At 45.2% G+C, this 27,123-nt stretch overlaps 1 protein-coding gene and 1 long non-coding RNA gene across 5 annotated transcripts in view; one reads left to right on the top strand and one right to left on the bottom strand.

Annotated features, from left to right (window-relative positions):
- Positions 1 to 6,462, top strand: part of ARHGAP26 (Rho GTPase activating protein 26) — a 417,310-nt gene extending 410,848 nt beyond the window's left edge. For all 3 annotated transcript variants that reach the window (XM_014850273.3, XM_014850275.3, XM_014850274.3), the window contains one exon: positions 345 to 6,462. In XM_014850273.3, the coding sequence (XP_014705759.1) occupies positions 345 to 433 (89 nt within the window). In that variant the 3' untranslated portion in view covers positions 434 to 6,462. The remainder of the gene's footprint in view (positions 1 to 344) is intronic.
- On the bottom strand, positions 2,108 to 20,790 carry LOC123290160 (uncharacterized). Of its 2 annotated transcripts, none has more exons than XR_011505795.1 (3): positions 19,859 to 20,790; positions 15,378 to 15,506; positions 2,108 to 14,640 (listed from the first exon to the last, which is right to left on the bottom strand). It is a non-coding gene; the product is annotated as an uncharacterized lncRNA (long non-coding RNA). The 2 variants fall into 2 exon arrangements; XR_006534519.2 differs by having other exon boundaries at positions 20,062 to 20,790.
- Positions 20,791 to 27,123: the final 6,333 nt, after the last annotated feature.

The following is a 27,123-nucleotide window of genomic DNA, read 5'->3' as shown; positions in this document are numbered from 1 at the left end:
TGACCTCGAACCTAAAAAGTAGAAATCTGTCACTTCTTTATAGTTTAAACCAGGAACTTCAGAAAGTCCATGAAACTCCTAAAAATGTATGCAAACTTTTGAATATCTGTGTCTGTTTTCCTTTTTGTTGTGAAGAATGTTCAGAATAGCCTTCTTCAGAAGGCTTATGTCCCACAAAAGGTTAAGAACCTCTGGTTTAGATAAGTCCTAGAATTATGTGACTTGATGAGTGGCTGCACTCATTCTCGAATCCTCCTTTACGCATAACACAGCACACACAGCACACACCCACCTCCTGCCTTATCTGTAGCATGATCTCTTCTCACTCTCCCCTTTCTCTACAGTGCATCCATCTCAGGAGCCTGGCTGGTTGGAGGGGACTCTAAACGGAAAGACTGGACTCATCCCTGAGAACTACGTGGAGTTCCTCTAACCGTGGGCCCCAGCAGAGCTGCTGAGCTTTCCGGGGTATCCATGACAACTGCTGAGTCCAGAGTTGTAGGCCATTTCTCTTTGCCACTGAGAAATGCAGGGTGACTGACTCTGCTGCTACCTGTCAACATGAATGTTTCTGTGAACTCTGGTGTCAGCCATCCCCATGATCATCTCAGCTGACGTGTGGTGGCACTACAAGAAACAGAAGTAAATCAGCAGTGGAGGCCATTTGATTTTGATTAACCGAGAGAAAGGCTTGCAAAGCCATTTCTCTCATTTAGCACCCAAATAGGGAGGGCTCATTTTGTTTCAACAGTCATCCAAACCCCCAACCTTCTGAAAAAGGAAGGAAGTAAGATATAAGTAGTTTCCAAGAGCCTGCAGTGTAGCTGAGTCAGACAGGCCTGGGCAGGGGCTCCGAGATCCAGGCTGCGTCCATTGCTTTTGTTTACAGTAGACACTCTCTCGACCCCACCTCTGAAGACTTGAGACCCACAATGCTACAGGCAGCTGGGTCTGTTTGTTTGCATGCAGGATGGAGAGGGGTTACGGCTCCGTTTACAGAAGACCCAATCTCTCACCATCTCTAAAGCAGCCGTTGGCCCAGCGTCAGCAGAATTCAGTCCAGTCCTGTCGTGCAAGGGAACACACACACCCCATGTTCCCCCCTCCCGAGCTAGGCACTTCTCTGCCACTGAGGGCTGCCATCACCTTGTAACCACAGCAACCCAGCCTACTCTAAAACCAAACCAAAAAAATAACACACTCTCTTTGCATGACATATTTTTTTCTCCCCCCATTTTGGTAGTTTTTTGAATGGTGTTCCAACAACCTGAAGCAGAAGATCAAGGAATCAGAATGGTCTACTCGGGGCAGACAGAATAGCAGCTGGGAACTGCTCCCTTTCTGATGAATTTCAGCAGCATCAGGATATATTTGGAGCCACCTCTAGTAACCTCTTGAGATTAAATGAAACAGGCTCAGTATTTCTGTTCTTCCATGCAACTAGTGTTTGCTTTCTAGAGGGCAATGTGCTGGCCCCCAACGGGTGACACCCTCCCTTTGACTCATTCCCTCATGACCTCCTGATCACCTGTCCCTCCCCCGGCCCTTCCTCCTCCAGCCCATCACTGACCAGCCCCCGGGCAGTTCCCTGGGCTGCTGAGCACTGGTGCCCTGGCAGTTTTCAGGGAAGATTCCTGGGCTAACCCTATGACCTGTAGTTTAACAGGACACGTATGTCCACTGCCACTCAGAAAAAGGGAATTGTTTCTCAGGCTTTTGAGGCATGAGACTAATGTCATAAGCCATTGTGATTCAGGAGGACACCAAAAGGTTGGGGCATGGGAGGTGGGATGGGTAGCTTCTAAAAGAATTTCCTGGTCCAGAAGCGGCTAGGTCTTGTGGAAGACTGCCTTGGGTGGGAAGTTCGGCCTGGACATTTCAGATACACTTGGCCTCCAAAGAACAGAGTCCCCAATATCTTCCACATTTGAATGTCCTCACAGGAGTGACTCTGGGCAGACAAACTCCAAACTGATGGACTGTCAAGCTCCCCAGGAGCCCCTCGGGATGGCAGCGTTGCTCCAGAGTGTTTCCTGCTTCTGGAATTCCTCTTTAGGGAAGTTTAAAGAAGAAAAGAAAAACTTGAATTGTGTTGAATTACTGTATCTTTTACTTTTTTTTTGAAAAGATAAACTTGTAAATAGAGTGATTTGAAATCCTATATGGCAAAGTTTTATATTTGATATTGTTTAAGCTAGTTGTTCCACACATTTAAGCTTTGATTGCTGAGCAAGTGTGAATAAGAGGGAGAGAGAGGAGGCAAGGTTGGAGAGAGTCAAGGTCGTCTCTTCTCTGGCCTTGAAGAAGGAGAAGATCTCTCTGCCTACACTCTGCTGGCTCTTGTTGGTGGGCATGCCACATCGATGGTGTTCAGTCTTCTTTATCCAGATGTGTGTTTGAGCATTTCTTGAGCTTTGGATTTGGAGATGGAAAGAGCATCTTCAGGCAATGAATTTTTTGAAGAACTCCTACTCAGTAGTAAGATGAAGCTCAGGATTTAAATAGGCAGGGCCAAGCGTTAGAGTTTTTTTCATTTTTCTTCTCAGGTGTATTTCTTGGTACCCCAAGATATCAGGACAAAAGGAGATGGGATAATTGTGTGCTCCTTATATCTAACTCTCCTGCACATCTTCTTAGGCTTTATAAATGAGGCCAAGCTAGCTTGCAAATATTGTGTGTGTCTAAGTTCTAAGAAAAACTGGCTTCTTACCATCTTCAGTTCTCAATATGCTGCTGCCTCCCCTTTCCCTTCACATGTTTGTGCCCTTCCTGTCATCTCAGATTTCCCAGTACCCCAAAGAGGGATGGAGATTGTGCTGTTATAACTTTATAGATGGTTTTAAAGTTAATAGGAGTTGTCGTTGTAATTCAGTTCGTCAGCTCGAGGATTACACAGCTCTTATCCAGGAGCTCACCCTTCAGCAAGCAAGACACTACCACTGAATCAGGGAACAAGGATTAAGACTGGACAAGAACAAGACAGGACTCAGGAGAGTTGTCATTGAAAACCCAAGAAGGGAGCATCCAGACAGGCTATACCTACTCCCGCGGACTTTCAACAGCTTGGGGTCCTGTTCAAAGGGGCCTGAGGGGACAAGCACACTCTCTACTACTGTGCTTCCCAAATAGAAAGTTTGCAGCTTAATGTTGTTAACACATTTGATGTTTTAAATTGTCACCTGCCCTGTTGGAACATTAACTAGAGCTGCCGTGGAGGGGCAGAAGGCCCCTGGCTTTGGGAGTTCCTCGCTGAAGCATACCTGTGGACGCTTGCCCCCAACTTGACCACTTGGAAACATGTCCCTCCCTCCCTCAGTTGGCGCTGATTTGCAGCCAGAGGGAAATGGAGCTGTTGCCAATGGGAATTTTTAGGCAGACCCCTTCTCAGCCTCCCTGTGGCCATGCTGGGCCTGTGACAGATGGCTGCTCTGTTTCCTTTCCCCAGCCAGGCTCACCTCCTCCCTATTTGCTACAGAACTGGAGAAACTGTTCAGAATATGAGCCAACAAATAGGAAGGAATTTGAAGACTAAAAAGCAATTTTACCATCTCCACCCCTGACTCTGCTTGAATAGAGAGTTTTAGCGCAGATTAGAAGAGTGAACTGGGAATAAGGAAGACCATTGACCAAGATCCCTGAGCCTTCCCAGGAGCCTCATGTTTCTTTTGTGAGGCCCTGGGGTTGGTTTGGCATACAGAGCCTGAATCTTTTTTGGGTATTCAGATCGATCTCTCACTCCTCCTCCAGGTACTCACAGAATTCCATAGCTACAGAATGACATGCCACGAGACGATAACTAGTCTCAAATCTCTGCCCCAAGACAAGTCAATTCAACTTGCTCAAGACTGATAATATTCTCTTGTGTTTTCAGAAGTAAACATATAGGGTTGGACCCTGTACAGCACGCCTTCCTTGGTATCCTATCAGCGGAGCCAGTTTCTAGCTTAGTGTTTTAGTATTTCCACAGCCAATATGTGTTTTCTTCTGTCAGACCAAACTGTCTTTTTCAGTATAATTCCAGTTTATCCCTCTGGCTGAGTGCTTTTTGTACAGAGAGGCAAAGAGAGAGAGAAAATGAACAATCAAGTATTGGCAGACTGGACAAGCATTAGCAGGAGAGAGCCATACCTGTAGCTCAAAGGGAAGTCCTCCTGTCAACTGAGTTTGTATCTCTTGAAAGTCACCAAAAGCTCTGTCTTGACTACAGAGGCTCTAAAAGCCTTCATGACCAAGGGTTAGGGAGACAGAAATAATTGGCTAAAGATAACGTGATCAACTCCTCACGGCTATCTGTTGGCACCTTTCATCCTCTGGCTTCTGTTTCCAAAAGTAAGTCTGGTCTACCCATTTTTATAGACACAGGACTCCCGGGTACAACAGTGGCCAACATGGCACCCAGTTTGCCCTAGTACTGAATGTTTTATGAGCAACTGTATTACCCAAGTAGGTAGCCAGCATTGAAGAAACCAAACAGCCTCTTTGCTACCTGACTTTAAAAGGAATGTCCTAGGTGTTCTGTCTCAGGAGTTATCTATCATCTCTTGCAAACTTGACAGTAATCAATTATCTAGACAACCCTGCCCCACATCTCTTTTAAGTCAACCAAGTGTCCTCTCACACATCCTGTGCTGGTGTTTAAAAAATTTGTCTTGTGCTCAAATGTGTTTGGCAGCCACGCTGTCTGCTGGGTGCTGAACCATTTCTCTGCAATTGTAGCATCAAAATGACAACAGCAGCAGAGCAATGAACCTTGCACGAGCCTACAGCATGTCTGAGACAAGACTCCAACAAGTAACAATTAGCTTTTTCCTTTCGCCGCCTTCAGTACTTGTCTAACTAAAGAGCTTCCCAAAGCAGGGAGAGAGGCCATATAGATTCCAAACATCATTCGCAGCCAGCCCTTGCTGAAATGTGGTCTTCCAATGGGAGCACTTGTATTCTTGGGAGAAGTATTGAATGTAAAGTAATGCTAGGAGCAGAGAGAGAGAAAGGTGAACCATCCTGAAGAACTTTGGAGTTTTTCTTAAGAGGAATCAATGTAGTTCTTAATAGGGGGGGAAATCTATCACAGAAAAAGTTCACAACTGATATTTTCACAAAAGTTTTCTAGGATACTACAAGATGGAGACATCTTTCAAGGTGGAATGCTTTAGGAAGCAAAGGCTTGGTGCAATCCTAGATCCATGTGAGAGTAGTAATTACTGTTATGACAAAATTCTCTTTAGTGTAGTCAGTGAGAACCAGAGTTTTGATAATCAAAACATCAGAATTACCTGGAGAGGGGCTGGCCCAGTGGTGCAGTGGTTAAGTGTGCACGTTCCGTTTCAGCTGCCTGGGGTTCACCAGTTCGGACCCCGGATGCAGACATGGCACTGCTTGGCACGCCATGCTGTGGTAGGCATCCCACATATAAAGTAGAGGAGGATGGGCATGGATGTTAGCTCAGGGCCAGTCTTCCTCAGCAAAAAGAGGAGGATTGGCAGCAGTTAGCTCAGGGCTAATCTTCCTCAAAAAAAAAAAAAAAAGGATTACCTAGAGAGACCAAGACATTCTACACCATCCTACTTGACCATTTCTACAAAGTTGTCCAGACAGACGTCCTTTGGTATCAGATGCCAGAGTCAACCTTGATCTGTGAAAGGTCCATTGGATGATTCTGAAATCTCTACGTGTTAGTATGTGTTTGTGTTTGTGTACGAACAACACACATTTACATCCGTAAAGATACAGACTCTTGTCTAGAAACCCACATAAGCTGGCAGTTGCTGAGCCTTTACGGCCTTTAACATTTGAAGGTTGAGAATTACCGAAAGAAGAGAGGCTGTTGGTTGTTGTCAAAATGATCAAAGATGTAAATTACGTGCCATTTTAAAACTTTGTTCATAGTTATCAAATGGTTACTATCTACAGCTATATTCCTTATTAACTTATTAAAAGTCATGTTGAAAAAAGATCAAACTCATAAACGTTTAGTAGCTAATACTAGGCTAGTGTTCAAAAGCACTTCTAAAAGACATTTTGTCCATATTTTGGAGAAGAAATTATTTGCATGTTTAATTCATGATTTAGGCTACCTTGGAGCATATTATAAAGTGCTGTGTGATAAAATATCAATAAAGTACTTTAAAAATGGCACTTTAATTTTTTTAAACCATAAATAATGCACTGTTTGAAACTTCAGTATTGAATATTGACTGGTGTGTAGAATCAATCTCGTCATTAGAAAGTAATTTGTGACTAGAATAGAACTTTTTCCCTGTCATTAGTTGAACGGTTTTGCCATGTTCAGCCTTTAAAAAAAAATCTGCTTTTGCGTCACTATGCATATCTATAAAGAATACAATTTCTGTTGAGTGGCCTCTGAAACTTGGCTTTCTTACATTTGGTTGGTTTATGTGACAATCCCTATGAAACGAGTGGAAGTATGATTTTTGAATTAAATGACTTTTCCATTTGGTGATATCTTTGTTTCTTGAGTTTCTGATAAAGTTTTGACATGGTGCATATTTTAACATTTCTTCAAATAAGCAAAGACCGTTATCAAAGGTCACAAGTCTGGACTCCTGCGGCAACTGGGGACGACTATATGCTGATTCCTGATGTCCACTGAGGAACTCTGGTTTCTCTTAGGGAAGTCAGATGCTAGTGAACTTGAGGAGGACTTACCAGGCATGTTCAACGATTAAGCCCCCAAGAGTCATATTCCAATTAACATTTCTGCCTTTATCCCCTAAAATCCATATTGTTTTATTCTTCCTAAGTTTAATTCTCTAATCAACTGTTTTCTGGAACTTCATTAGCACATTGGAATAATGGAATAATCAAAGAGCCTGAACACAGACAATCCTGCCACACAGCTGGACATGTCCCACAGGTTTGTAAACGAGTGACTTGTAGCATGTCTCAGGCCAGGCCAACTCATCTTGCTGAGTCTTCTCATTCATCATTTCCCTTCCAGGTACATTCTGAGCTGCAGCCTGGGACCCAGCTTTACAATTAGCTCCCGGCTTCTACAGTCAGAGCAGAGGGCCCAGAAGGAGAGGCAGGGGGAGCCAGGGCACTGGGGATTGAGGGCAAGGCTTATGGCTCCAGAAGCTGGCCCTCTGGGAGGAGGAGAAGAGGTCTCCCCTGGTGCCCAGTTCTGAGGGGGTGGCTATTTGAATGTGTGGGCCACACATGAGGTGTTCACACTGTCCTCATTTGTCACTTAATAAGGCACCAGTCTAGCCCTATGAACAGCACAGACTCATAGCACCTGCTGCCTTCACCCTGACCTGGAAAATTCTCCCAGCATCTGAAGGCTCAAAATGGATGAGGTCATGCGGTACCTAGGTGAGGCCCTGTGAGGGGCACACATACATATCTGATGCCCCTCATATGAAGAATGAAATATATGGTATGTATTTATATTTTATCTATGTCCTTGGCCTTTCCAACAGACTTTCCAATCCCTCAACCTTCATGTCTTTTTAACAGGAAAGGTTTTCATTTTCATTTTGCTTTTAGCAGCCATTCAGAGCAGAGCTCAGATTGTGTCACGTCTTGTGGTTGGTTTGGTGGTTTTCACTTGTTAGTTCTGGCTGCATGATGGGTCATAAGAGCACCTTGGTTAGAAATGGACTTGATTGACGCTTGAAATTAGGTAAATGAAAGGTTTTCTCAGACCCCCAAACGTGTTTGCTCTCTTGGAAATTCAATCAGGGCTTTAATGCCACCTTTCTCAGTTCTTTCTCAACCTTCACTGGGATACCACACACCTCTACTACCCAAATGTGTCAATGTCACTGGCTTGCCCTGCTTTTAATAGCACTAAGCTAAGCTGTAGCTAATTAACTGTGCTGGGTTAGTCAGGATCGCCTGAGTTTAGCCTGCGCAGCAGCTAAGGGAGCCTCTAACCAATGTGGTAACTGCTCAGGTTCAGCAAGGCTCATTGCATGAGAAAGCTGAGAATAACCATCTGCAGGGAGGGGCTACATCCTTCGGAACACCCCCCTGCATCCCCAGTCAGCATCAGGCAGTAGGGACCAACGCAGGAAGGTTTGAAGTTGAATAATCAAAACTGTGACCCACTGTATCCCACAGCACTTAGCAACTCCTGTCACACTGCATATCTGTCAAGTCTCTTGTGTAATTGACCCCATGAAGCTGGCCCCAGCTGCTATATGCTAAAAGCCAGGTAAATAATATGCCTTCCCAAGGCCAACCAGCAAATTAGTCAAGACTTGAATTCACTGAGACCTTTCTCTAGGCGCCAAATGGCATTTTACTCTCCAGCTCTTGTGCCCACCCTAAAATTAAAATTTTTGTTCTGACACTGTGACTACATGTCCTTTTTGAATTTTTTTTTGGTAAATTATTAGAAGTTTTTTAAATTATTAACTCTTTCTCTGCCTTTTCTGAGCCTTTATCTGTGAAAAGAAATGGGGTAGTAATGCTTGCCTAGCATGTGTTAGATGAGATGAAGGAGTGACAGCAAAGCGTCGCCATCTTTCTTTTCCTCCTTTTCTCCCATCACACCATTTTGCCCCTTCATAGACTTGCTACCTATAATTAATTCATTATTTGTCATAAAAAGTTTGATGCCTGACTCCCCCTTAATAAACAGCTCAATGAGAATAGAGACGAGGTCTGGGTCACCCATCTCTGCCCAGTGCCCAGTACCGAGCCCAGGGCCTGGCGCACGGCAGGTGCCCAATAGTACCTGGGTGGGCTGACCAAGTGAAAGAAAGCAGGAGAAGCACTGCTCGACACCATTGGCCTGCCTTCCTGCTTTACTCTACAGTTCTGGTTGGAGGAAAGAAATTGGGTGACCTTAGACTTGGGTACTAGAACACGAGGTGACTTCATGACCCTTGGCAAGCTATTCCACTTGCTCACATCCTGGGATTTAGGCTTGTTGGCGGGAGACTTCCCACCCTCCGTCCAGGCACACACAGCCACATTCTTTCCCAGCCTCCTTGCTCATGCTCGATGCAAGAAACCATCTGGATGACCAGCTGCCCAAGAGCCGGAAGACCCTTCACTGTCATCTGAATCACTTACGGGTTCATACCAGGCTGAGGGCCTGCCTTCAAGCAAAACCACATCAGAATCACCCCCAAAATAAAAAGTATTCATTTTTAAAGACCCTTAAAGGAAATTCCACATTGTCCCATGGGAATTTCGTCTGGCCTAACATTCTCACTAAGGGAATTCTTTGTATCTAACTAAAGTTTCCCATGATGCAGCTTATGTCCATTTCCTTCCTGTTTTTCCATAGAGTGGAGAACAATTGGCCATCATCTATTTAGAGCAATCACCCTCTATATTTGTGCTACCATTGAGCAAACACTTCTTGACCATCTCTTATGTGCCAGGAGCTGCTAAAACCAGGAAGTATAAGACACAATCTCTGTCCTCAGGGAACTCACAGATGGCCTCAGTGATAGGCAAGTATACAAGAAACAGTTTGCCGTGTGGTATTGCCACACTTACCGTGTGTGGCAGGTATTCCTGGGCTCCAAGGAAGAGTGATCCTTTCTATTTGGGAGGTAGACACCAGAGAAAGCTTACAGAAGAAGTAACATTGGATCTTGAAAGATGGGGAAAGTTCGCCACTTAGGTGAATGGAGAAGTGTCAAGCACAAGGACAGCAAGGACCAAGGCATGAAGGGGGGGAAAAGGGAGAGAGAGGAAAAGGTGAGTTCAGTATGATTGGAACATGAGGAGGTAAGGGCTTTCTGGAGAACTGGAAACTATTCACTGTCACTCACCATCCACCTTAGCCACCTTTAGGCTCCTGTCTTCTCTCAAAGACTGACAATGTCAGCTAACATGTATTTACTGTCTTACTAGGTACAAGACACTATTATCCATGCGTTAACTCATTGAATCCTCAAAACTTATGAATAGAGTGTTATAATTACCCCCATTTCATAGATGAGAAAACAGGGTCAGGGAGGTCACACAAGCTACAATTGGTGAAACAAATTCCACCTTAGGTTTGTCTGCTTCTAGAGCAACATGTGCCCTTTGAATGTTTTTTTAATATCTTTACAGCTGTACACAGATGATTTGACATCAATGCATAAACATTTATGAATCAGGTGGAAATTTTTCCTTTCGTTTTTGACTTGGTGCTCCCATCCCCCACAACAGCCTCCTCCCTCGTAACCAGTGTCAACAGCCTCCTTATATCCTTTTAAGCAGTGAGCTCTTCAGCAAGCACAATCTCTGGCAGACACTCAGCTTTGGTTCTGTAGTGGCTGGAATAAGAGCCGGATGTGTTTTGATTAAAAACTTTCTTCCTAGGAACCCTTTGCTCACTCCTCTTGGGTGCATAGTTCCCCATTTCTCAAGCTCAGTGCAGATGCTTCTGGTTCTCTGGGCAGCCCCAGGGACTCCAGCTGCAATCTTTGGCAGCTCCCATCATCTGTGAGGACACAGTAAGGAGGCAGACCCTGCAGAGGGTCCAGTGATGTTTTCCTGGCTAGAAATATGTAATGTGCAAATTTTTTAAAATTTAGCAATTTGAAAACGGTCCGTTTCCCCACCCTGATCCAGCTGCCGACGACAGAGCTTCGGGCTTTTATGAGATTGCCAGAGAATCCCATGAGCATGTGTCTTGTGGGAGAGCCAGTGTTTCTAGCCTAATCTGCTAATGCTCAAAAATAGAGAATTTTCTTGTTATTTTAACCCCCTCTTGGGCTCAATGAGATTCGAAGAAGTCAGAGCTAGAGAAGAGCATGAGACCTCAAAGCAGATGATGGGTGACTATTTGAAGGACACAGAAAGCATCTGACTTCCACTACGGTCTGTTTGTAGAGTGAGACTCACTCGGGTCTTCTACAGTGAGGGGAGCTGAACTGTCACGTCACGTGTTAGGATGACAGTGACGAAGTAGTTCTCATCTACGGAGCACTTACATTGTACTAATTGCTTTACATGTTATCACCTCACTTAATTCTCAAATCAACCCTATGAATTACGTACTGTTGTCACCCTGTTCTGCAGATGAGGAAGTCAAGTATTAGACTGGGTAACTTGCTCAAAGTCACCGAGCTAACAAGTAACACAGCAGAGACTTGACCCCAGCAGGCTGACACCAGAGTTTACACTCTACTCCCATGCTGCCCCAACTCTGGGGAAGGTCTCAGAAGCTCCAGCCCCCAAATGCCCTTCCCTTCTCCCACCCTAAGGGAATATTTGTCGATTTCACTTGTCTGGCATCCAGTCCCCCTTCTTCTGGTAACAGCACCTTGGTTTTTCTTTGGGGAGCCACCTCATCCCCCGCCCTCAGGTTCCCTGGGTGTGGGTGGGCTGGCATCGACCTTGGATCCAACAGTGAACCTGTGGTCCTGGTCTGGCCTATGAGGTCATCAGATCCGCCCAGCCAAAGTGATTGGTTGGTTCGGGAGGGGGCCCAGGACCAGAGTGCAGAGCTTCGTCCTGGGGCAAGACGTATAGGTCTGAGCAGGGGAATTCATTCTCTCAGGGAAGTATAGTAAGTTCTGTTCCCCACGTCTGCAGATGACTCCTTAGCATGAGCTCTATCTACCACTTGTCTTTATTTGAAGGCCCTCTTACTTTATGTTGAGTATTTATTTGTTGAGATTAGAAAAGTCGCTTCAGAGAGGAAGCAGAAGACTCGAAATATTAATTGCAATATAAAATGGGCAAACGCTCCTCTAGGTTAATCAGTCCTGGAAAGAGTTCACCGAAGAGAAGCCTTGATGCGTGAACTCAACAAGCACAGCTTATTTTTAAAATTCTGACATTTGTTCTCCATCCTGGACCAGGAGAAGGCTTGACTGATCTCATAAGAATAGAGAGTCATTATGTCATTCAGAGCCCTCTGTGAACAGTTTTCCAACCCCAGCTGATTCAAGTGATCACTTGATGATTTGGCCCATCCCAGTGGCACATTAGAGTTGAGACATTTCACCCTGAAATTCTCATGAAGGACCCCCGAGTCAGTTGTAATACAGAATGGCAATAAATCATGCCTGATCATGATATGGAATTGGATGACATCGAGTGCTCCCAGTTCAGAAAGATGTTCACACACCCTGGGACCGCACCTAGCCTTGTTCAACCGTCCCACGATTGTGAGTCTGAGAAACTCCAGTGTCAGGGAGTTCAGACCTTCACCTCTGTTTGGGTGGGGCAACATACTTGGAGGCCCTGAGAGGCACTGGGTATATCTATTCAGACTCAGACATCTGCTACTGCTCTTCCCCCATGGTGTGCTCACAGTTTTCTTGTTTCAAGGACTTCCAGGTCTTGCAGGAAAACAGGCAAGGAGGGCACTCCTCGCCCATGACAGATAATGTTTTCACTTAAATATAGTACTTTAAAATTTTCAAGGTTTTTTTCCTCCTCCATCATCCCAGATCATAAAAACCTTCAGAAGCTCCCATGGCCTTAAAAAAAGTACCATGGCATTCAGAGTGCTTCCCAATATGGCCCCAACATCTTTTCTCCAATGTTCCTTTATGGATCCCATGCCCCAGAGGCACCACCTCTTCATCATTCTACAACAATCTGAACCAACATTCATTCATTCATTCATTCGTTCAATATTGCTTGGGCACCTACTGTGTCCACACCCAAGTGCTACGTTCTGTCTTAACTCAGGCTCAAATGCCCTTCACTTTTTCTGTCCCAAGGGGAATCACTATTGTTTTTACCTGTTTGGCAGCCACCACCCCTTCTTCTGGTAATGGCACCTCAGTTTTTCTTTGGGGAGCCACTGCTCCTCTACTCTCAGGTCTCATGGGTTTGGGTGAACTGACACCAACCCTGGGTCCAATGGTGAGCCTGTGACCCTGGCCAGGCCTATGAGATCATCAAATCCACCAGCCAAAGTGATTGGCTGATTCAGGAATGAGCCCGGGACCTAATTAAGTCCAGGGAGAACCAATTGCTGGATTTCTTAGACTGTTGTGATGACTTTCTTTCCGGATGGAAGCCATGAGAACTGCTGGCGGCCACCTTGTCTCCTTGAAGGCGGAGGCTGCCTAAGTCCCAGGAAGCCTAAAAGTGGTGCTGAGAGAGAAAAAGAATAGCAGTGCTCCCTGTCATGGGTCCAGTGCTTCCTGTCGTGGGTCCAGTGCTCCCTGTCATGGGTCCAGTGCTTCCTGTCATGGGTTTTCTGTTACATAAGCCAATAAATTCTCATTTTACTCAAAACAGTCTGAGTTGAATTCTTTTACTTACAACCAAAGTCCCGGGCTCGAGATAAAGCTTCAGAATGATTCCTGCACAGTCCTCTCTCCCACTTCATTCTCTGATCCTTTGCCAGGAGGAAAGAACGCTGAACTTGGAGTCAGAAAACCTGAAGTTAAGTCTGGTTCTGCCACTTCCCAACTGTGGACCTTGAGGTAATCACTTACCTTCTCTGAGTATTGGTGTCCCCATCTTTAAAATGAACCTAAGAATGCTTACCTTATAAGGTTATTTTGATTAAATGAAATGAGACGTTAATGTACTTTTTAAAATTCACTGACCTCAAAAATCAATAATATAGTATTACAATATGGAATTCTTCAATATCTTGCAAAGAGTTGGTAGTCTCTAGATGTTTGTTACGTTGTTTCATAGCCGTTACTGCGTTCAGCCTATCAGTCCTGGGAGGCATCTCTGCCCATCGCCCCCGTAAAGGACAACCCTACGTGTCATGTGTTTTTCCCCACTTGCTTCTCTGGTCAGGGCCAAAAGGACTACACATGGCAGACGCCTAAGCCGAAGGTTGTCAGACTGCAGGGTCCTGTGAATCATGTGGCTTGAGTTAAACACCAGATATAGGCCAATCAGATTTTCCCTTCTGTGAGTTTAACCTCCAAAGGAAGTTGCCGTTACAGACAAGTGCATGAGATGAGAGCTCCTGATGTCGAGCTATGACTGGTGGCCGTGTTGTGCTGAGTACAAGTTTAAAGACACCAGGAGACCTGTCTTCAGAGGCAGGAGATTGGTGCAGAGAGAAAAGACCAAATGGGACCAGAGAAAGAGAGAAAATCTGCCTCAATCCTAACAGCTTTGTATTTTCTTGAGCGCCTGGATGAACTTTATACCCTGTTCCAGAATCTCAGATGATCCACATCCTTACAATTCACCCCTTGTTGTATTTGGGCCAGTTCAAGTAGCTTCTGTTCCTTGCAACCAGAAGAACCCTCCTTAGACACATAGTGGGTCCCAACCGGCATCGGGAAAACCAGAGGTTCTGGCAGCCAAATGACCCGGCCAAGGTCACATGGTGATAGAGTTTGCAGCCTCTGGGCTGTGACTCAGTCTGGAGTTCTTGCTCCAGGGAACTCACTCTGAGGTCCCGTCACACCAGGAGAGAGGGTGGCGTGTGCGTCTCATGCCCACCTCCCTTTCGAGCCAGAGTTAGGAAGGATGGGTTTAGAAACTGGCATGAGTTGGGCTGACCACTAATTCCACAGACTAACTTAATCTCTTTTTATTGTTCGCATTACCCATTGCTCTTAAAATACACGCACACAGCTGTGGTGTTCCAGGGAGTGCCACGTAGGGACGACTCCTTTCTATTTCCTCTGCCTGCTTGAAGTCCTTTCCATTGCAATTACCTGGGAGGGTCTTCTGTGTGCCTTGAGGTCTAGGGAGCTCTCAAGCCCTCTGCCACGTTGCTGTTCTCAGATCCTAGGGAGAAAGGTAAAAACCTTGAGAGACAAGGACAGAGATTTCCTCTCCTCAGAGGCCTGGGCTTCCATGCAGCACTGCCAGTTCATTCTCTGTGCTGCAGAGTAGGTTGTACCCCTCTCCCATCCCTCCCTGCAGAGGCCCCAGCTAAAGCTGATGAATCTTATTCTTAGGATTGTCATGCGCTGGAGCCCGCCCGCCCGTCCCATCTCACAAGAGCCAATTGTTGAATATACGGGAATCTCGTGAGCCACTGTTAAATTGCTGGTAGTTTGAAATTGGCCATGGTGGGAGTATTTACACCATGAAATCGCCAGCTACTACCAACAAGCCCCTCCCCCATAGAGCCGCTTGTTAAAGCTTTACCAGCACTGGTAAGCTTTACCACTGCTTAGTCTACTTGGGAGCTGATGTAATAGGTGACAGCTGCGCTTGGCTCCATTTTCAGCCTAGATGGGTTTCAGCCTAAGGGAGGGGAGGGGAGCACCCAGCTAAGGGGAAGCTACGAATACTCCATTTGGAGTTAGGTCAGTAACTTCGCAGTGATCTTGTTGTGAGGATAAATTAACCTTTCCTAAGCACAGCAGTGCTCTGATTTGTGAATCAGCAGCTGGTTTTTGTTCATCTGCTCTGGTTTTAACCAGGACCTGGAAAACGGGTTTGGCTCCCCTACCCCCTCAAGGAAGCTTCTCGGAACTTTGCTCAGGGCTGCCAAGAACTATGTACAGATCCTGTACCTCAGAATACTTGGGGGCGATGCATTCCCTCTGCTGCTGGCTCCTTGCAGGAGGGACGAGGTGGGAGCCTGCCCCAGCTCCTTCCCCAGGGGCCTTGGAACTGGCAAATTACACTTCCCTTGGTGATTGCTGTGGGCAAGAGGCAAGGCAAAGGTCAAGTGGCCGAAGGCTGATGTTACTGGTATGAAGCCAACACTGCTGTGAGCCCAGAGGAACAAAGCTTGGTCAGAGGCCCTAACACGTCCGTTCCACTTTAGTGAGCATCAGAGGCCTCTGGGAAGTTTGTTAAAACAGAAGGATTCTGGACACCATGCCTTCTCAGAGAAGGGAAACAATAGAAAGAATAAACAAATGGGACCTTATCAGATTAAAGAGCTTCTTCAAGGCAAATGAAAACAGGATTGAAACAAAAAAACAACCCACTAACTGGGAAAAAATATTTGCAAGTCATATATCTGACAAAGGCTTAATATCCTTAATATATAAAGAACTCTCACAACTCAACCACAAAACATCAAACAACCCAATCAAAAAATGGGCTGGAGACATGAACAGACATTTCTCCAAAGAAGATATACTGATGGCCAATAGGCACATGAAAAGATGCTCATCATCGCTGATCATCAGGGAAATGCAAATCAAAACTACACTAAGATATCACCTTACACCCGTTAGAATGACAAAAATATCTAAAACTAATAGCAACAAATGTTGGAGAGGTTGCGAAGAAAAAGGAACCCTTATACACTGCTGGTGGGAATGCAAACTGGTGCAGCCACTATGGAAAACAGTATGGAGATTCCTCAAAAAAACTAAAAATAGAACTACCATACGATCCAGCCATCCCACTCCTGGGTATTTATCCAAAGAGGCTGAAGTCAGCAATCCCAAAAGTCCTGTGCACTCCAATGTTTATTGCAGCACTGTTTACAATAGCCAAGACGTGGAAGCAACCTAAGTGCCCATCAACAGACGAATGGATAAAGAAGATGTGGTACATATATACAATGGAATACTACTCAGCTGCAAAACAGAACAAAATCATTCCATTTGCAATAACATGGATGGACCTTGAGAGAATTATGTTAAGTGAAATAAGCCAGCGAGAGAAAGACAATCTGTGTATGACTCCACTCATATGAGGAATTTAAAACTATGGACCAAGAACAGTTTAGTGGATACCAGGGGAAAGGTGGGGTGGGGGGTGGGCACAAAGGGTGAAGTGGTGCACCTACAACATGACTGACAAACATTAATGTACAATTGAAATTTCACAAGATTGTAACCTATCAATAACTCAATAAAAAAAAATTCACACACACAAAAAAAAACAGAAGGATTCTGATTTGGTGAATCTGGGACGAGGCCCCAGACTCTGCGTTTTTAATGGGCCCCCTGGGTGATTGTAAGGCCGATGGTCCTCAAACCTCATTTTTGAGGTCAGCTGGGGTCAGAGCAGGGCATGACTGATGCTTTCACACACACATTTTCCTCTTCAATTAAATATCGAAATTTTCTAGGTTCTCCTTACGTAGCGATTAGGATTAGCAACTTTCTTTGTCCCACAGATTCGTGAATGAGAAGTTTCTTCACTGTGCCATGATTAACACAAGCATAGTAATGGAGAAATCCATATTTAGATAGACGATAAATTGGAGGGTGCCTGTGTGATGGAAGACCTCACCAAAGTTTTCCTTTAAATCTTTTAATGAATGCATTTACTTTAAAAGATTAAATTTTCAGTAACTCAACTACCATCAACTATTCCAAGAACACCAAGGATTCTGGCAAGATCTAAATCGCCCCAACTTCCTACCTTTGGAGCTGATTAGAGTCAAGGTAGCTTTTAGCCAAAGCAAAAATTGTTACAAATGTAAGCTGTCGGTAAAAACTGCCACATTTCTCCTTTCACCTTCTCTGTCCTGAATAGAATTGAATAAATGGCCGAAGACTAAATGCTTAATTACCCCATCTGCACAGGGAGAACATCTCCAAGGGGCAACGATGCTGCTGAAAACAACGTGAGATTTCAGAGACCTCCAGATTCTCATCACGGCTTTTGTGACAGATTACTTCACCTCTCTGAGCCTATTTTCTCATCATAAAATTGGAGGGAAGGGCATAATTCCTATATGGCAGGGGCATCAGGAGGATTGGGGGCAGACATATGTACGTATGTATGTAAATATATGTATTTGTATACATACGCCGAGCATTTGGCACAAGAAGTTTGGGGGCTCCACCAATTAAATGTTGTGAAAGTGCATCTCCCTGAGCTTCAGCTTCTTTGTCTGAGAAATAGGAATAACGATAATCCCCACCACATGGAGCTGTTTTGAGAATTAAACACAATAATTACATAAAGTACCTGGCAAACATCTGGGACAATTTGAGTATGAAAGTAAATAATGCTGGTAAAGAATTCTAACAAACTAAACGTGAATTCACGAGTCTATACCTATATAAGTATATAAGGCAACCAGAAAGTTCTTCCTTACAGTTGAAAGCCAACTAAAATTGTGGAAGGAATGGCTGGATTATTATATCACCATTTGGTGACTATAGTAATGTTTGAGTCAGTCAAGAATCATTAATGGATGACTCATCATAGGATATTTGCATAGTCTCACAGTATCTCCTCACGAGATGCTTATTAATCACAAAGGATAAAACAGTGACTTCACAGTGGAGAAGCCCAGCAGACGCTGCCTCTTACTGAGAGTAATTGACAGTATGTCCCTTCTCTGAGGCCTTGAGAAGAACTCCTGTCTTCTGTGAAATTCCTAGGAAAGTGCATAACCTGAATCTCACCATGAGAAAGACAAAGCAAACTGAGGAGTGTGCTGCAGAATAAACTGAGCTGTTTGTTTAAAAAATGTCCATGTCATGAAAGAGTCAGGAATTGTTCTAGATGTCCAGAGGCATGAGGAGTGAATGCAGCACGTAGTCATGGATTTTCTTTGGCTAGAAAGAAGATTATAGGGACCATTGGCAAAATCTGAGTAAGGCTTATGGATTAGATAACTGTATTACATCAACGTTAATATCATGATTTAAATAATTGTATTGTGGTTTTGAGAAGCAGGATGATTTTTTTCTTTCTTTCTTTCTTTTCTTTTTTTTTTTTCTTTTTTTTTTGGTGAGGAAGAGTGGCCCTACCTAACATCTGTTGCCAATATTCCTCTTTTTGCTTGAGGAAGAGTGTCATTGAGTTAACATCTATGCCAGTCCTTCTCTACTTTATGTGGGATGCCGCCAGTGTGGCTTGATGAGCAGTGCTAGGTCCGTGCCTGGGATCTGAACCTGCAAACCCCTGGTTGCTGAAGTGGAACACGTGAACTTAACCACTATGCCACCAGGTTGGCCCCATGAAGCAAGATTTTTAGGCAGGCTTTTAGGAAATAGACATAAGTATTTAGGGGTAAAGGGCATCAGATCTATTACATCTTAAATGATAAAAGAAAAAATGATCCATTGACTGATAATGCATAGATAGATAAAGCAAATATAGTAATCCTAACACTGGAGGTATCGAGGTAAAGGATGTCCAGAAATTCTTCACTATTTTAGCAACTTATCTAAAAGTCTGAAATTATGTTTTTAAAAAAAGTGCCCAGAACATACTAAGTAACTGATAACTATTACTGTTGTTATATCAATTAATAATAACAATGGAACTCTGAATCTATTCTAAAGAATTTAGAAGCCAAAAAGAAAATGAGTAGAAAAGTAACATGAGGATTTGCTAGAAGGCACTTTTTGGTTTTGCAGAGCTAACTGTAACCCTCCACCACCTTCTCTGATTCACTGTGTTTCAGTTCCTCTTGGCAGCTGTGGTCCAAAGATTGGGGTCCATATGTGGTCTTATAGGAAATGGAGGCTTTACGAAGTGCATCCTGCACAAGGTGGAGGTCAGGGGGGTTCACCCTGACGCTGTTTCTTAGGCTCATGTGCCTGGACAGGACTGTAGTGTACCAGATATTGGGTCTACCTTCCAGCCCCGGAGAACTCCATAGAAAGCCATTTCAGGTTAAACGTTTAGTCCTGGCCCCGTCACTGTCAACTTGGAGGACATAAATATAAGAGAGTGCTTTTAGTAGCACAAAGTGCCATAAAAATGCATCAATTATACTCATGTGCTGGGGAGCCCGTGGCTTTGTGGTGAAGAGGTAGCCTCTGGAGTCAGACAGACTGCTTCCAAATCCCAGATACACCCCTTACCAAAACGGGCGATCGGGGCGGGTCATTTAACCTGTCTCTCTGCTCCCCAATATTTCTCCTCCATAAAATGAGGATAATAACTGTAATATAACACCAAACTCAGGGATGGTGTTCAGTAAATGAGATACTGCAAATGACAGAGCTTTTATGCCCAAGTATCCTAAAGCATCTTTAGGTGTAAGATACTGTTACTATTATGTTATCCTGAAAGTGTCTAGAATCAGAACAATTCTATTAAATATGCTGGAACTTCTCCTTACCTGTCCTGGCCAGGCTATCTTCTGATAATGCCAATCACCGACTGCTTTCAGTCTTGGTTTTCTCCTCATGCCAGTTCCTACTGGGCTCCCAGGGAGGGGAACTGCCTCCTCTCCCACCTCAAGGTTCCCATTTGCTAGCTGAACCCTGGGGCTCTTGAGACTTCTGTGATCGTGCAGGAATTCATGCTGCATGAGAAGCTCACCTGGAAAACATGTGGCTGAAGACGGAACTTCAGTGCTAGGCTCAGAGCTGTGGAATATGTTTTCCCATTCACCTTCTGCCGGACATGCAAGTCTGTGCAAATTCTGGTCCCCGCATAGAGGTAGGGGAAGAAAGCTGCTTTGCTGTTAGGACTGTGCGACTACACCCAGGATCTCAGAACAGCTCTTCCCCCACCAATCTGTCCACAGTGGCCTTAGCCAAGCCCAAGGAATGGAAGCTTAACGGGAATGTGTCATAAGAAAGATATTCCTTTGGAGTCCTCTCTCCCAAGCGCCACACCCATATTTCTGCCTGCTTGTTGGACATCTCCAGTTAGATGATTCATCATGTCCAAAACGACACCTCACCCCCTCTTCTTCCTATGTCTTCTGTTTGGGGTGATGTCACAAACCAAGTCAGAAACCTCAAAATCATCCTCCACCAACCCTACCTTTAGAAGGAGGTCCTATCCGCTCCAAATCCCAAATCACTCAGATCCAATTCTTCCTCTTCATGCCCTCATATATTGACATCCAGGGCTTTAGGATCTCTCAACACGGACTATTTCAGCAGCCTCCTAACTAGTCTCGCTTCCACCTACTCCCCCCACTCTGGTGCACTCTTCACATTAAGGGCAGGAAGCAGGAAATGTGATTACTCTCCCTCCACAATGTAGTATGTGTTGGCTCCTCTAATGACTTAAAGATGGAGTGTGGACTCTTGACCTGCCGCCAAGGCCCAACCCATCTCTCCACCTTCCTCTTGCCCTGAATACTTCATCCTCCAGCAACTTGGTTCCCTGACTGCTCCCTACTCATTAACTGGTGGGTCTTTGAACAAGATCTTCCCTCTATATAGAATCTCCTTTCTTCTCCTTTTTTAATCTGGACGATTCCTACTTACCCTTCAAAGTCAGCTCAAAAGTTACCTTCTCTGGAAAGGAAATCTCCCTGCCTCCCTCCTCTATGCTCCCAGAGCATGTCTTCCACCCCTTTGTTAGTATAACTTATGAGCTGCCTTGTGGTTGTCTGTTTCTATGTTTGCGCTATTTGCTCCTCAAGATCAAGGATTCTGCACTATTGACTTCCTTACTTTCAGCAGGGGACATGGTGGTCTCCAGGAAAGGCTGGTTGGTTGGATATGTATATAATGCACCTATGGTACAATAGAGCACTAGACGCATTGCCCTTTGCTATAGCCTCATAATCTTGCCTAAGTACTAGAATGTGGGTTCTATGAAAGGTGGAGTTCAAGGCTCCAAATTCACCTTTACCTCAAACTTCTTTCAGTCGAACTCGTATTCATTCTTCACCTGTCTTCCTGATCCCCTGCCTTCTCAGCAGATCTCTGAGAGCATGTCTCTCTGCCATAAAAAAAAAATTGTATTCTGGATTTACTGGCTGGGGAAATTCACTTTCACGTGGGATCAGAGAGAGAGCTGATCTTGTTAAAAGGCTTTAGCTATTATCCCTCAGAGAGAGGATCCACTGAGGAGAAAAACACTGTAAACAGTATAAAAAGCTGACACTTGAGGTGTCGACTTCCACACATGGTCTTGTTTTCATGTGCTATTTAGCAGGGTTAGACTGACCCTGGCACTCACTTAACAGCTTTCGTTCTAATTTCTTCCACATTCAGTTTTGTTCCAAGCTTCTGATCATTTCTACTTTGGAAGGTGACCAAGGTCCTGGCAGTACCCACAATCACGCCAAGTCTCCATGCCCCTTTGGCACAGGGCTTAGAGCGCCTCTTGGAATTTGCGCATTCTGGCAGGTGCGGCACATGCAGGGGTCAGACCCCACGGTTTGAGGAGAAGGGAGCCTCCTGCACAGGACCTCATTTTTCTCCATCTGCACAGCCATTTGGGGCCTCAGACTTCGTGACTCACACAGAGGCTATCCATCTGCCCATTTACTCCAGGAAGGGAAAAGGACTTCTTCGCACACAGTTGGCCCAGATTTAGGCATGAGCTGAGTCATCATATCACATGTTTCAGAGCCACCTGCCTGACCCACAGACTATAGCAGAGCTCTGTAATGATGAGGCGTCCCATTACATGCAGGTGACTATTACTTGCATATTACCCTCTACACCCTAGGACCAACCTGACATTTCCACCCTGAGCCAATAACGGAGTAGACCAGGGTTGGCAGATGCTTGTAGCTCCTGCCCCTGGGTCCCCTCCCTGCACCTTGCAGACGTTCTAATTGATTGATGAACTCTCCCCCATCGAGCCCAGTAGAGGCCATGGCATCATTGTCAAGACAGCACTCCCAGCAAGGACCCCTCACAATTGGTCAGACTTGGCACCAGAAGTTAAAGCTTGTTGATACCCTAAGGTTAGATTGGGAGGACGTGGCTGTTTTCTAGATGAGGAGTGTAGTCTCCAGAAGGCTACTTTTATTTGCTTGTATATATAATTATTTATTTTGGAGGGTATGGGGGGAGTGGGAAGGTAACACACTCACTGAGTACAAAATTCAAAAGGTATAAAAGAAAAGTGAAAATATTCTTTCCCACCTCAGTTCCCCAGTTCCCCTCCCTGCAGGCGACTCATATCATCAAGCTTTTTCTGTGTTTTCGTCTGTATGTTTTCTATGTGGACATGTATACACATGTAGACACAAAGCTCTCTCACACACAGGCTGTATTAGTTTACTGGGGCTGCTGAAGGCTAGAACCTCTAGATCAAGGTGTTGGCAGGGTAGGTTCCTTCCGGATGCGGTGAGGGAGAATCTGTGCCATCCCTTGTCCCCAGCTTCTGGTGGCTTGCTGGCAATCTTGGGCATTCCTTGGCTTGTAGATGCATCACTCCAATCTCTGCCTTCACGCTCACTTGGCATTCTCCATGTGTGCATGTCTGTGTCCACATTTCTCTTTTTTATAAGGACAACAGCCATATTTAATTAGGGCCTAACCTAATGATCTTATTTTAACTCGATTACCTGTAAAGATCTTATCTCCAAAGAAGGTCACATTCTGAGGGACTGGGGGTTAAGACTTCAACATATGAATTTTGCAACAACACAATTCAACCCATGTAACACAGGCATTTAGTATATGCTTTTGAAACAATTGGTAGCACACCCTGAACACTAAGCTGCATCTTGCCTCTTTAACTTTGATATTCTTGGGCATTTTTCCATATCAACACGTGGAGTCCTGCCTGCCTCAGTCTTTTCGATGGCTGCCTAGAACCGCAGGACCTGGGAGTATAGTTACTGATTTAACTCACAGCCTAGTGGTGGACATTTAAGTTCCTTTCAATCTTTTGCTATTATAACAAGTTTTCATTGAATGTCCTTGAACAGATCATTTTACACTTTAAGTGCAATTATAGCTATAATATAGATTCTTAAACGTGGAATTGCTGCTTCTTAGGGTAAGTACACTTTGATTTCAATATCCACATAAACTGCTCTTAATTGCTGGGAGAAAGGGCAGCAGAGATGGGAGTATCAGATTAGCTAATTGCCACCATGGATCCCTTTCAGGTTAAAATACGGGACTGGAAAGAGCCCGCAGAAGAAGGGAAGAGGACCTTTCTCAAATTGGCACTTGTGAGCCCCCAGTTCGAAATGACACCTTTAGTCTGTGCCACCACGGCACTTCTCTGAGTGTGCTTTAAGACTATTTGCTCACTCTGAACCCATGGACTGGGGCTGGGTCCAGGGACTCCTCAGCTGCCTGAACCTTGAGCCCGCTGTTCAGAGCAGCACCAGCCAGGAGGAGGAGGGGGAGGAGTGGGAGCCTGGAGGGTAGAGGGTAGAGCCCTAGACACAAAAAGAAGATGCTTCGCCTGAAGACCAGGTCTGGTGTGGATGCAATTGCCGCCAATATTTCTCCCTGGTACCCTTCCTGGGGAATATCTGCTCAGCAGTTGTGGAATGTTAAACCTCCAGTTGAGTCTTGGCCAGAAATCCCCATGCCAGTGGAGGGCTCTAACCTTGCTGAGGGTGTGAGGGCATCTGAAGGCAGTCACTCAGACAATGGCATGGCACAGCTTTCTAGCACAACTGCCAGCTGGAAACTTGGAAGCCCTCCCTCAGTTTTTGTTTATATGTGGGAGCCGGACTTTTGGAGGTTAACTTGCTCCGTGCTCTTTCTAGCCCCCTTCATGGATTCACAGGGTTGTAGCATTTTAAGGGAATCTAGAAGCATGTCCTTTGTCACTGGAGAAGCTGAAGCCTAAAGAAGTGAAGTGTCTAACCCAAGTTCCTCTAACCAGGATCAGCAGAGCCTGGATTATGCACACATCTATCCACGTGTACATGCATGCAACTCATTCAACACACGCTTACGCACACCCACCAGGTGCCGGGCACGATGCTAAATCCTGGGCTTGCAGTTGTGATTAAGACGGACCCTGTTCTCTTAAACCTCAGAGTGCTGTAGAGAAGATGGCCGTGAACGAATAATTTGCATTAGTAAAATGTGCACAGATGAAGAAATTGACAAAAATGAAATCTATGAGAACTGTGAAGGAGACGTTCATGGTGCCAGGAGCAGGTCGGCGGTCAGAGACTGCTCCAAGGAGGAGCTAACAATTAAGTTGTGACCCAAAGAAGGCTCCACCTCTGAAGAACAGAGCTGCTTAGGGGTCTTGTCCCATGGTCTTCCTGTCGGGACCAGCAAAGTAGGGTGGAAACAGTTCCTCTCATCGGCCACTCCAGACTTCAACCACGAAAGGGAAAATTCCCTCTGAACACAGCTGGCTAGCTACCCCCCACTGCAGAAGCCTAATAGGGAATTTGCTGGCCTAGGAGGAGTTTGGAAGATTCTTCCAGGATGAATAAGGGATTGTTTGCTGCAGGATCTAGCTGCGAGGGAGCTGGAAGGGAGTTAGACTACCTTGCCTTTACTTCATTGTTGAAAAAAGAAAGCAACCAGGTTTGTGTGGGGTTGGGGGCAACAGCCAGACAAAACAACAGCTGATTCTTCAGGCCTCGCTAATGTTCCCACCTGGCAGATAAGAGGCCTGCCGGCCTCTGCCCCAGCCCAGGCCAGAGCAGCTACGGGAGGGAGTTTTTCCCTGCACTCTTCAGCCTGACCTTTCTCAGGCCCTGTTTTGTGCCAGCCATAATTACTTAATTTATGTATTTCTGGTAAATTGGAGTGTAGCTCGGAGCCATTAAAGACATTAGTACAGGTCTGGGACCCAGGATGTCTGCAGTTGAGCCCAAGCATTATCGCTGACCAGGTCAGCGATCCAGCGCCTACCCCTCCGGCCTCTGTTGCTAGACTGTGTGAATCTGGAGATGTGGGAGAGGAACTTTGCAAAGGATAACGTGACCTTCTGATAACTGTGGCCCTCGAACATTAAAGAGAGAACCTGTCTCCATTTCACTTCAGCCACTATGAGGTCGGTATGATGATCTCCACTTTACAGGGAGAAGACGGGGGCACACAGTTATTTGCCCAAACTCCCAAAGCCTGTACCTGATGGACTTGGGACCTGAACCCACGTCTTTCAGATGCTGGCCCTTGCTTATAAAGTCTTATAGGGCCAGATGGCCCAACAGAAAATAGATCTAATAACTTTCTTCCCTCTCTACCCCTTCCTTCTCATCCGAGGTAACTTGTTTCAGCAGTTCATTGCCCATCTAGACAAAATGAAGGGCGTGGGCAGACACTGAGGGAGCAGCCTTTCTGTTTGTTTCACGGCTGAACAAGGGTAAGAGTGACTGAGTGGAAAGATGTTTTGGGAGGATAGGAAATGCAGGGGGATTTTATTGTTTCCAAAACAAAATCATCTAATTTTGTGATCAGCAAGGGGCAGGTCTAGGGGCTGAATCTTATCCCTCATCAACACATGTGAACCTATAACTGCTGGTGGGCCCCTCACCCAGAGATGTCTGTAAACTGCCTTAGGAACAGTCCCTGTAGCTTTTCAACCACAGGAGCCCGTCCACAAACGCCTGATCTTAAGGCAGTGTGTGCCAGTGTGAGGAGGCATCAGGCTTCCAGTGAGGTCTCTACTTCTCCAAACCAGCTGCTGTGTCGTGTTCGAGACAATGATCCAGCCCAAGTGCTGATATCTCTGTCTGGATTAAAATAGACCAGGCCTTTGAGCTGACTGATGTGGCACAATCCTTAAGCATGCATGTAGTAGACTGAAAAAAAAAATCCCCCACCATACCCACACCCAGTGGAGAGCAGAGGATGTGGGAACAGAAATGCCCCAGGCCCACTGAGGGTTTTACTTCCTGTTGCTCATCTTTCATGGGTTACCCGGTACTCTGCTTCTCATTCTTATTGCTTCTCTGGACCAGAGCAAGTCGGAACTGGGCCAAATTGATCCCCTTCTCTTAGTCTTGTTCCTTATTGCTAAATGGAGTGATTGACTTAGAGTCTTTCTAAGATCAGATGCAGTTCAAAATCTATGGTTCCTCTTCAACTACTGTGTTTGTCAGACCACGGCAGAGGTGGGGAATGGGGACGGGGTGGGAGGGGACAGCAGGAGCAGTATGCCCTGGGGCCAGATGCATTGTCTACAGAGAATTTAAACACTAATAAAACCAACTAAAAGCTAGTGTGCTATTTTATTATGAGCTGGCAATACTAAACAAGGTCATGATAAAATACTCCTCCTTGCGTGGTTTTCTCTTCATGCCACCCTGCTCTTGGTATGCCACTGAGTGAGACCTCTTTTGGTTGCTAGTGATAGAAACCCAACTCAGAATGGCTTAAATAAAAAAAGGGATTTTATTGGCTCACATAAGTGAAAAGACCAGGAGATGCAATCGCATTCAGAAATGGTTGTATCCAGATGCCCAATGATGTCATCAGAGAGCTGCCTCCTCCATCTCTTCCCTCAGCTTTTATTGTTTCCTTTTTAGGCAGCTTGCCCCTCACTGTGCCACGGGACCACCAGTAGCTCCAGGCAGACATTCTATCAGCTAAAGTACCTCAGAGAGTCTCTCTGTCCCAAAATTTTCAGCAAAACTCCTGGGTTTTACTTGGACCAACATGGTTCACATGATCATCTCTGATCCACTGGGGTGCAATGTGCTGACTAATTAATGATTCAATCTTTAAATTATTCTTTAATTCTTTAATTTAC

Source organism: Equus asinus, chromosome 9 (genome assembly GCF_041296235.1).
Source record: "Equus asinus isolate D_3611 breed Donkey chromosome 9, EquAss-T2T_v2, whole genome shotgun sequence".
In the NCBI taxonomy this organism is placed as follows: Eukaryota; Metazoa; Chordata; class Mammalia; order Perissodactyla; family Equidae; genus Equus; species Equus asinus.
This window is presented reverse-complemented; position numbering and strand designations above follow the sequence as displayed.